This window comes from Xyrauchen texanus, chromosome 35 (assembly GCF_025860055.1).
Source record: "Xyrauchen texanus isolate HMW12.3.18 chromosome 35, RBS_HiC_50CHRs, whole genome shotgun sequence".
Taxonomy (NCBI): Eukaryota; Metazoa; Chordata; class Actinopteri; order Cypriniformes; family Catostomidae; genus Xyrauchen; species Xyrauchen texanus.
In genome coordinates, this window is record NC_068310.1 from 4,591,819 (window position 1) to 4,604,117 (window position 12,299).

The 12,299-nt window shown below is 36.6% G+C and overlaps 1 protein-coding gene across 2 annotated transcripts in view; it reads right to left on the reverse strand.

The window, feature by feature from the left end:
* The window catches only part of LOC127628649 (pleckstrin homology domain-containing family G member 1-like), an 89,052-nt gene that overhangs the window by 25,619 nt on the left and 51,134 nt on the right, over positions 1-12,299 (reverse strand). For both annotated transcript variants that reach the window (XM_052105418.1, XM_052105417.1), the window contains exons 3-4: positions 8,084-8,184; positions 3,482-3,551 (exon numbers count right to left, since the gene is read on the reverse strand). In XM_052105418.1, coding sequence (XP_051961378.1) covers positions 3,482-3,551; positions 8,084-8,184 — 171 coding nt within the window. The remainder of the gene's footprint in view (positions 1-3,481; positions 3,552-8,083; positions 8,185-12,299) is intronic.

The window sequence follows — 12,299 nt, forward strand, 5'->3', positions numbered from 1 at the left end:
ACACACACACACACACACACACACACACACACACACACCTATAATAAAAGAGTCCTGATGTTGTGTTTACAGTAATGGTAGATCTGAACACGCTCTGATTAAATCTCTCTCCTCCCTCATCTAGAGTCTTTTGCTCTCTCATTCCGCCTATATGAACATCAAAGAGTTTGTAAAAGTACAGAGCACCAGAGTATCAAAGAGCCATTTATCCTCTTCCTCTCGCATCCCCTCTCTCATCTGCCCCCGCTTGCTTTCACATGTGCCCTCTTTCTCTCTCCATACACACACATAAACGCACACAGGTTGGTTTATTAATAAATGTGCCCTGACATAACTACCATGACCCACCACACACACACACACACAAACACACACACACAAACACACACACACACACTGATTGGTTCTCCATGGGAATCGTCAAAATTTAAGAGCTACATTCACTACTGTCTTCAAATGTCCAGAACATGGCTCTTTGTTTATGTGTGTGCGTGTGTGTGTGTGTGTGTGTGTGTGTGTGTGTGTGTGTGTTCATTACTGTTAATGACACTTTCCAGTATGCAATTATTTTATTTTTTTAAAGTACAAATCCCATGTTATTTGAAGTGAGAAATATTGGACATGTTAGATAAACAATTATCTAACATAAAATGAATATAGCATGAAAAGTAGTTCATATTTCTAAATGGGATTTTGGAGGTCATGACCTGTTTTACTGTGTCTCACAGGGACTAAAAACAAAATGTTTTTCATTACAATCAGTTCTGAGCAGAAACAGTATTTTTTCGTTCCAGTTACGGCTGTCCGCTGCCTTTAATAGCCTAAATCTCTCTATCCTGCATACATGCAAACACTGCATGGACACGTTTGTACTAAACTTCACATTCAGAATCATTGTGCATACTTTTCACTCAAAAAGTTCCTCACACAAAACTATCTTATGACATCTAAACAGTCTTTTTAAGAGCATGACTTGAAAGACAATCTATTTTAATGTTTGCATTACATAATCAACTACATTTACAAGAACAACTACATTGTCTGAAAAATTATATTATAGCTGTTACTATGTGTATTTTAGCACAATTGAATGTGGTATTGACCAATCAGCATCCAGCACCAGAACTATTTGTTTTATAAGTACTAATAAGGTTGTGTTATATTTGTCTGTCTGAAGTGAAGAGCTGTTAAAAGCTTATTATAAGAGAATACACTAAGTCAGCAGTAGAGAGAGATATAGTGTGTGTGTAAGAGAGAAGCAGTGTTCTCAGGAAAGCTTTGATATGAATCAGATGTAATAAAAACCCCACACTTTTACTGGAATCACAAGCTCTTTTGTGATGTCTATTTTTTAGTAATGCATTTTAAACACACACACACACACACACACACACACACACACACACACACACACACACACACACACACACACACACACACACACACACACACACACACACACACACACACACACACACACTTCTGGAACTGTGATTGGTTGCTGATGATGACTAACCTCTACCAAGTGGACTGACCAATACACACACACACTTTATACCTTCTAAGCTCTTTCCACTGTAAGATATAATGTCGTTGTTACAGCAAACTACAGTAAACTCAGACAGGGGACCTAGACAAAACGTGCATTTCTGCTTATTACCTGGCTTCTTACAAAAATAAATAAATAAACAAATAAATGGACATGAAGTTTTGATTTGAGATATTATATTACATTGATTTAAAATCATGTGAGAAGAACGAGAGTGTGGAGTGATTTGAGAGACTTGAAACTAGCACAGCTACTTAGGAAATTGGTCAACTATTCAGTTTAGCGCTCATTATACAACAGATTTGATCACAGAATTCTGCAACTGACCAATCAGAATCAAGTATTCCAGAGAGCCATGCAATTCAGTTAAAGTCCTACATAAATGCAGTTGGTTAAAGTTATAGTACATTATCATTTAACTCAGTACACTCAGGAGTGTAATAATCAATGACAAATACTGAACATAAATGAGATGTGTGTATGTGAGCATGTGAAAATTTCTATATACTGTAAACAATGCTTTATCAGGCAACCATAATACCAGTCATTTAACTGGTTGTAGTAAAAGTTATTGTGGTAGCACTATACATTAATGTTCCTTTTGTGGAGTGTTTATTAAGGGCTTCATTAATGAGTTTTAATTAGTTTACAAATACATTATAAATCATCGATATGCAGTTATAACAACATGCATAAAAAGGTTAATGCAATGCCTGCAAAATAGTGAGCTATTTTACCTCACATGTTATAAATGCCTAATAACACTTATTCAACATTATTCTAAATTATTAATATAGTTATTATCTAATAATAATTAATTCATATATTTTTTGTTTTTGATTAATATATGTATGAATAACTGTATTGATTAGGTATGTATAACATTTACCAGTGTTAAAACACATAAGCTATAACTGCATATAAATGATTTGTTAGTCATTATTGAATCCCTTTATAAATCCTTAACATAGGAAACATTGATGTAAAATGTTACCAGTATTGTTTAATATGACTACATCAACCTGACTAGATTGGTTTTAGGGTTTATAGTACTATAGTATAGTATAGTTTGTTATAAGCCACAGTCATTTGCACTTTTTAAATGAGCAGCCCCTGCTACTAGCACATCAGCACAACAATAACTCGAACAAAGCAGACAATTATCACACAAAACCACAGGACCCACTGAAACCAGCATTCCACCAGCTGCTAATTAGAGCTGTAAAACAGCTGGAACACTTACTCAAGTACTTGTTATTACACTGTCAAAAGAGACACGTGAGGTGAGAAACTAATTATAACACAAAATAATGTGCAAGATTGTTAATGTGTGTAACCAAGGACTTTCAAGCTCAGAAAATGACTAAAAAGCACCCTATAAAATAGTACATGTGCTCTTTATTCCAAGACATCAAAAGCCACACACTATCTTGTGAGAAAGACCAAAAGTTCTTATTCACTGAAAATCTTCCTCTCCACAGCAGTTCTCTATATCTAGTTTGCACATGTGCACATTCAAAACTGGTTCTGTTATGAGAAACATGTAATTGATGTCATTGCATATAAATGCACATTGACAACCTATTGCAAAGCATCTTTCAATATGCGCATGCACAAATGAGAATTGTTAGCTACAGTGGAAGGTAAGATCCTGCAAATATTGGGTTCAATTTCAGTCTTTTCCTCACACAAAGCTATCATACTGCTAACTTGGACTTGGAATGTAGCGCATGAGTTGTATGCACTATTTTAATGCCGTTTTTATGGATTTTGTCATTTTTGGAACTTTGCATCCCTATGTTTATCATTTTGCTATACATCTTTAGTGTTGTGCTTGTGACGACATGAGGATGAGTAAATGATGACAAAACCTTTTACAAAACCGTTTGTCTGTGTGACAAAGTTATCTCGAAAAAGAAAAAAGAGAGTTACCTTGGCTACGAAACACTTCGCTATGGCAACTGGGTCAGCGTTACACTTCTGCAGGTCATGAAGCAAATCACTGAAACACATACACACACATTGATTATTTCAGCACTCATTAGCATGCAATAAAACAGCTTATTGTGCTATATTGTGAATATAAGCACAGCTAAAAGGTGTTGTATGACTATATACACAATATAGTATGGCCTCAAGTGTCGTATTGGTTTAATAAAACATTTACTACCTAATATATCTAATAAATACATAAATAGGCAGATATTAATTAAGTTCCATCTTTCCACAAGAAGATACTGTGTAGTCCTTGACAGGAAAAGTAAGGTTAATAGCTGGTCTCTATGGGTGCTGCGCAGTGACTTACAAAGTAGCTGGGTGAACAAGAGTTTTGTGTCAAAACTGTTACTATATTGTGTATTAATCTAGCAGCATTCAGGACCAAAACTATCCATTGTATCATTTTATTATTTCTCACATTCGTGTAAGGGCTGAACCGGTTGTAAAACTATTCAGATTCTCTTTTAGTTATATGCTGTATTGTATGTATTGTAAGAACAGGTCCACTTCCATGAATTGAGCACCATTGTGGAAGTGTGTGTGTGGTCACTTCTGCATTGTAATAGTATGAGGTAACACGGTATGTGTGTGCGGGCTGAAAACACAAGAACGGTCAGGAGCTAGCCTTTGGTGTGAGTCTGGAAATGTGCAGGTGTGTGTGTGTGGTCTGAAGTGAGAGTAACCGATGAACTGGTTGATTTGGAAAAATAAAACAGTCTGTGAACACCCTTTTCAAATTCCAGAAGTGACGTTTGTCACCGAAACAAACAGGAACCAAAATATGTGTATACCTAGGGTTATTTCATTTGTATTTTTATTTATTTTTTTATGTTTAGATGTCAGAAGTTGACAGAACTTAACACTCATTAATCAGTAAATGGTGGAGAAACTTTACTTATACACAGGTTAAAAATACATTCTCTGAAAAGCCTAAATATCTTATACATTTACATTTATGCATTTGGCAGACGCTTTTATCCAAAGTGACTTACAGTGCACTTGTTACAGGGACAATGCCCCGGAGCAACCTGGAGTTAAGTGCCTTACTCAAGGACACAATGATGGTGGAATGCAATGGAGTGTTGTTTTAGAAACAACACTCAATACAGTGTTGTTTCTAAAACAAGATAAATCAAATTGATCTTGTTTTAAGGATTTTTAGGTATTTTTACAGAAAAACAATAAAAAAAATGATTGCACTAATATCAAAGGTTTTACTAGAAAAAAATTAAAATTCTTAATAAAAAAATATGACTGTGCCTGTTAACGTGTGCATGTAAAATGGCTAGAAATAGCATTTTAGTTTAGCGTAAAGCTGACAATTTACACAAGGTTTATTCTGCTCGTATGTATGTAACACATCATAAGAAAATGTTTCACAGCTGTTCAAATGCACTTTGGATAAATGATGCATCATTTATATGTATATATAAAATGAAGGACTAAATATTAAATGAAACAAATGACAATAAAATGCAAAGTAATCTCTTCAGTAATCAAAAATTAATGTAACTGTATTCTAATTACCAATTATTTAAATTGTAACTGAAGTGGAATACAGTTACTTGTATTTTGTATTTTTAAATACGTAATCCCATTACATGTATTCCGTTACTCCCCAACACTGCTTATAAATAACCCCCAGCTGGGACTAATAAAAGTAGTCATTTGCACTATTTGTCAATTGTTGAGCTTTATAATCAAAGCTCATCAATTATGAAATATATGTGAACATGCCAACAATGTAACATTAACTCATTTACTGACAGCGTATGAGTGCTTACACAATGGGTTTGATCTTTAAAAATCACACAGACCAAATTAAAACCATCAAATTAGGTAAAGGGTAACACTTTAAAATAAGGTTATATTTGTTAACATTAATTAACAATTTTAGTTCATGTGAACAAACACTTAACTATAATTTTACACCAATTATTAATCTTAAGTTATTGTTAATGGCAACATATACTAATACATACATTTTAAGTTATGTACTGACATTATTTATTACATTATGAACCAGTATTTACTAACAATGAACAATTATATATATATAATTTTAAAAACATGCATTAACTAATATGAATAAATACTTTAAAAAAAAAGCTTTTGTTAATTGTAAGTTCATAATACCTAATGCATTTGCTAATGTTAACAAATGTAACCTTACATATCGCTACCAGGTAAACTGTGTTAAATTTGATGGGATTAAACATTTCCTTGACATTTATTATAAATACAATAAAATGAGTTTATGAATTACAGAAATTCAACATGAACCTTGAAGGATTCCCCCAAAAAGTTTTTGTATATTGAAATTTTATATTTTTATGTTTTGGCATCAATACATTGAAATTACATATATCTATGGTCCTTTGATCCCAACATACAAGAAAAAAAAAAGTAATTCTGACTTCATATCTCACAATTGTGACATTATTTCTTGCAACTGCAACTTTATTTCTTGGAATTGCGACTCAGTATCTCGCAATTGTAAAATCGGAACGTATAAAAATGTATATGCTGTAGGGTACAATTTGAGCACATTTGATGTTATTTTCTCCCAAAAATCTAAAGAGCAACAAAAACTACCACAGTACTTTCCTAAACACTATGCAAAATTTTCCTGATGTATGAGATCAATGTGTGTGATCTCACTCTGTCCCACATGCAGCTTTAGGATCACTGTCTGGTTCATCTGCTGACCTACAAGTAGAAACTAAAATCAGCTAAGCCTGTAGTAAGGACTATAAAGAAGGAAAACAGGAAAACTCAGACAGCTTTGTCATGCCAAAGATGATGCTCACAAAAATGGGGATAAAATATTGTACAACCAGGCCAGAAACACACTGACTAAGGAAATCAGAGTGGCTAAAAGAAGCTACTCTGAAAAGCTGAAGAAACTGTTTTCAGCCAATGACCCTGCATCTGTGTGGAAAGTTCTGAAAATCATTACAAAGTCTAAGACACCTCCCCTTTGCTCTGTAGAGAATCAACTAATTCACTTCACACACACACACCAATTCCTCCTGGAACACCCCTCCACTCCCTCCTGCACTTATGGTCTGTGAGGAGGATGTGTGCCAGGTCTTCCAGAAACAAAAGACAAGGAAAGCTTCAGACCCAGTCTCACCTGCCTGTCTGAAAGTCAGCACTGACCAACTGACCCCCATCTTCACACAGATCTTCAATAGATCACTGAAGCAGTGTGAAGTTCCCTGCTTCTTCAAATGCTCTACCATCATTCCGGTCCCAAAAACAAAAACAGACCTGTCGCTCTTATGTCTGTGGTCATTAAGTAATTTAAGAGACTGGTTTTGGCCTTCATGAAGGACATCACTGGACCCATGCTAGACCCCCTTCAGTTTGCTAACTGAGAAAACAGGTCTGAGGATGATGCTGTCATCATGCGACTGCATGGTATCCTGCATCACCTCGAAAGACCTGGGACTTATGCAAGGATCCTATTTGTGGATTTCAGTTCAGCCTTCAATACCATCTTGCCTGTTTTTCTCTCAACAAAACTGACACAGCTCTACGTGCCAACTACAATCTATTGGTGGATCAACAGCTTTCTGACACTATTAGCACTGGTGCTCCTCAGGGATGTGTTCTCTCTCCACTGCTCTTCTCCCTGAACATGAATGACTGCACTGCAAAGGAACCCACTGTCAAGCTCCTGAAGTTTGCAGATGACACCACGGTCATTGGCCTCATCCACAATGGTGACGAGTCTGCATACAGATGGGAGGTTGAACAGCTGGCTGTCTGGTGCGGTCACAACAACCTTAAGCTGAACACGCTCAAAACAGTGGTGATGATAGATGACTTTAGGAGAAATCCCCCTGCACATTATAGTCCAATAATGTATAAATATGTTATGTACATATGTAAATTCACTCATATGTTAATTCAATGACTGGACATACCCCTACCTTGCACATATATTACCACTTGCATATGTATAGACGCTATTCTGTTATATGTCTTATTTGTTTATTTATTTATTTATTTTTTGTATATCTGTTTATGCTATGTCTCACTGTAATGTTCTGTGTGAACTTCCTTGTTTCTCCTATCACCAAAAACAATTCCTTGTGTATGTGAGAACACTTGGCAATAAAGCTTATTCAGATTCTGATTAATTTGTTACTAAACAAATTAATGTGCCTAAGTTGACAAATATTGTACTATAACTATTCTTTTATTATTATATATTATTATGTTTACACTATATCACTATAACCCCCCCCACCCCCCCAATGTGTGGGATAAAAGGCTCCCATGCCACTTTTTTATCATTTTAATCAAAACAACATTACATTATTATTTATTTTCACACAAACTATATTCCTCCATCAATATATAATAGAAATACATTTATTATATTATTTTGACACACTTTGTGATGTATTGTCCTAAAAGTGTGCATTTAGCCCTGTGGTATCATATCCTACTACAACACTTAACATACAAACACCTACGAATACTAATGAGAGCATGTTACTGTTTTCTCCGTTAGCAACAAGATACCTGTTAAAACTGTAGATGTCATGGATATTTCCAAATAAAGAATTCCTCTCTTCATCTCCCAGCAGCAGAAAAGATTGATTACTGATGCACTCCAAGTAATCCTGCAGAGATAGAGAGAGACAGAGAGTTACCGGTCATGTGAGACAGTGATCGTGCCTGCATCAAACAGGATGGAGGAAGTCCTACCCTCTGACTGGCTTTATATAGCTTGTAGTTGGGTTTGCTGTATTTGGTCAGAGACCTGCTTTAGTGCTTAAGGTCAGTTCAGTGGCTGCCTCAACACTCACATCTAGATTAAGATTCAACTTTATTGTCATTGTGCAGAGTACAGGTACAGAGCTAATGAAATGCTGTTGTTTTCACATATCCCAACTCAGGGTCTGTCATGAAACAGCGCCCCTGGAGCAGATAGGGTCAAGGGCCTTGCTCAAGGGCCCAACAGTGGTATCTTGGCGGTGCTGGGGCTTGAACCCAGAGCCTTTACCGCTGAGCCACCACTGGCCACTGGATCTGACATGATGAGCTACAGTCAGGTCCATAAATATTGGGACATCAACACAATTCGAATCTTTTTGGCTCTATACACCACCACAATGGATTTTAAATGAAAAACAAGATGTGCTTTAACTGCAGACTTTCAGCTTTAATTTGAGGGTATTTACATTCAAATCAGGTGAACGGTGTAGGAATTACAACAGTTTGTATATGTGCCTCCCACTTTTTAAGGGACCAAAAGTAATGGGACAATTGGCTGCTCAGCTGTTCCATGGCCAGGTGTGTGTTATTCCCTCATTATCCCATTTACATGGAGCAGATAAAAGGTCCAGAGTTCATTTCAAGTGTGCTATTTGCATTTGGAATCTGTTGCTGTCAACTCTCAATATGAGATCCAAAGAGCTGTCACTATCAGTGAAGCAAGCCATCATTAGGCTGAAAAATCAAAACAAACCCATCAGAGAGATAGCAAAAACATTAGGTGTGGCCAAATCAACTGTTTGGAACATTGGTTCTCTTGTATTTATTGATGATTTGACTGCTGACAAAAGCAGCAGGATGAATTCTGAAGTGTTTCGGGCAATATTATCTGCTCATATTCAGCCAAATGCTTCAGAACTCATTAGACGGCGCTTCACAGTACAGATGGACAATGACCCGAAGCATACTGTGAAAGCAACCAAAGAGTTTTTTAAGGGAAAGAAGTGGAATGTTATGCAATGGCCACGTCAATCACCTGACCTGAATCCGATTGAGCATGCATTTCACTTGCTGAAGACAAAACTGAAGGGAAAATCCCCCACGAACATGCAGGAACTGAAGACATTTGGAGTAGAGGCCTGGCAGAGCATCACCAGGGATGAAACCCAGCGTCTGGTGATGTCTATGCATTCCAGACTTCAGGCTGTGATTGACTGCAAAGGATTTGCAACCAAGTATTAAAAAGTTAAAGTTTGATTTATGATCGTTAATCTGTCCCATTACTTTTGGTCCCTTAAAAAGTGGGAGGCACATATACAAACTGTTGTAATTCTGTAACAAACCCCGCTCCTTCGGTACGCCCCGCTCCCTCGAGCTCACACGCTCGTTCTGCTCCCTCGAGCTCACACGCTCGTTCTGCTTCCTCGAGCTCACATGCTCATTCCCAATCTCCCCCTTCGGGCTCACATGCCCGCTCCCAATCGCCAGAGTATTGAATACACCTGCACTCATCTCAATCACCCCTTCATTGTATACACCTGCACTCGTCCCATCACCTAGTTATTCGTTTCACCTGCACCGCTCGTTTGTTCCCCTATATTTATCACGACCCTTTCGTCTCACTCGTGTTGGTTATTGTTTAGTTACCCCTTCGCTTTGCCAGCTCTAGTGTTCCCCTAGCTCCCCTGTTTATTCTACCTGTTAGTATTACTCTCTATTCTGATTCTGATTACCCGGCTTCGACCTTATGCTCCCCTTGACTACTCTTCTTCTGGATTTTCCCTATTGTACTTTTGCCTGCTCTTAATAAAAGCAGTTTTCATCTACATTGTGACTGTCTCTTCTTGTGCGGGTTACAAATTCCTACACCGTTCACCTGATTTGGATGTAAATACCCTCAAATTAAAGCTGAAAATCTGCAGTTAAAGCGCATCTTGTTCGTTTAATTTCAAATCCATTGTGGAGGTGTATAGAGCCAAAAAGATTAGAATTGTGTCGATGTCCCAATATTTATGGACCTGACTGTATGTACACAAGTTGTGTAACACAAATGTCGGTGTGTAAATAATACAATGACTCTCTATGGTGTCATAAAATGACTTTACGCCCAGAATGTCTCACGTACATCTCTGTTCAAGCTAATATTTCTGTGCTTTTCTGAGAAATTCTGGAACTTTGAATCCCGGCACTTCTCATGTTAATGTCTCTCAACGGCAATACATACAATCCCCATGAAGCAAATCTAGACAGGTGGTGCTGAGAAGGAGGGATTCACATAGAAAACTCTAGACAGTAAACAAGTTAATTGGCTAACAGATTACATGTTCAAAGGACCTATCAGATTGCACCATTTAGAGTATCATATCTATGAATCATAAATGTAAATGGGTGTCAACAATTAAAAGGGAAATTCTGTTTTTATTTCTATAAGTTTTTGAGGGTTATTGTTGAGGTTTGTGACACTTAATCCAATATTTTTTTTTTTGGCATCCCTATCAAATGATGCCAAAGGTTTTTGGTTCCACTTTATATTAGGTGTCTTTAACTACTATAAATGTATTGTGTAACTACATATTGTTCTGCAAAATTCTCACGAGATTCACATTCACTGCTACTGAGGTTAAGGTTCATCAAGGAGTAGGAGTAGTGTTAGGGGCAATGCTTAGGGGTAAAGTTAACAGTGTAACTACATATGTAATTAAATTCAGGTACTTTAAAAGTAAGTACAATGCAACATCTAATATGTTCATAATAAGTACATTGCATCAAATACTTAAGTACATAGTAGTTAAAGACACCTAATATAAAGTGGATCGTATTTTTTTATAGAAAAAAAAATAATATTTATGATATACTTGTGATACTATGTATAAATATCTAACAAGGTGATAAATAAGGACAGTACTTATGCTTTGTCAATGTACCGTGCTATACTATTATCAACAAAATGCACTTGAGCGGCCTGTTGTTCCTATGGTTGCGATGGCAAATGCAACTTCCATTCTTGAGTGCTACTTGATGTTTGAAGGTAAAAATGCATTCAAATTATCACACAATTAATAATCTAACTTTTGTGGTGACTGGAAGGTTATTTGAAAATCATGTAAGTTGGAGAAGTAAAACAATTTTGTAATTTTTAAGATCCCTTATATCCTTTTGTTTTGACATTCTTTGGAGGTTTCACAAAACGGGTTTTACAACAACTTAACATGGTTTTTTAGTTTCTCCAGAACCATACAGCCAACTCAAGAACTGTATATAGTAGTTTTATCAGAAAGATATATCGGTATCGGCCTATATGTTTTGCGTTATGTGCAGATAAGAACACTTTTATTTTCAGAACATATAACACAGAAAATGATGTTTGGGGTGATTTAGAATTGGTGTCATAACATAGTTTGTACAGCACAGCTCCATTGTTTACAGAGCTGAGCTGATGGTGGTTCTGCAGACAGTGGTCCTGCAGACAGTCTAGTGTTCATTTGTGCAGAGTTAAGCAGTGTCTTCACAGTAAGTAAGCATCAGACCATCTTTTTGCAGCACAGCAGACAACGTTGCAGTGATGGATTGTGTCTATTTAGTGTTGATTTCATGCTACGTTGCTATTTAGTTGGTGAGACGCAATGCTGGAAAATAAATAAACAACATCCATCTTTTACTCTCCATGATAACAAGCTTATAGCTAACTAGCTTACCATGTAGCTACTTTCATATCTTATCAGCTGTGTGGAAGCTAATGTGTAAACATGTATTCAACGAACTGTTTTGTTCAGGATTCACAGTTTGGTACCCCCTACAACCGAACAATTCCAGTCATGGCATTTTCAAAATGTAATATTTTAAAGGGTGGTTTTCCACCGATGAAAGTTTCCCTGAACTTGTGGAATACGTTTTAACACTGCTGCTGTGTTTATCTCTTGACTCGGCAGGTGTAAATGCTTCTTGTTTTACAACCTGCCCCTAATTGACTGGCAGTATTAAAATCAGTCAATTTCACTGATACTAAACAGCACTACTGATT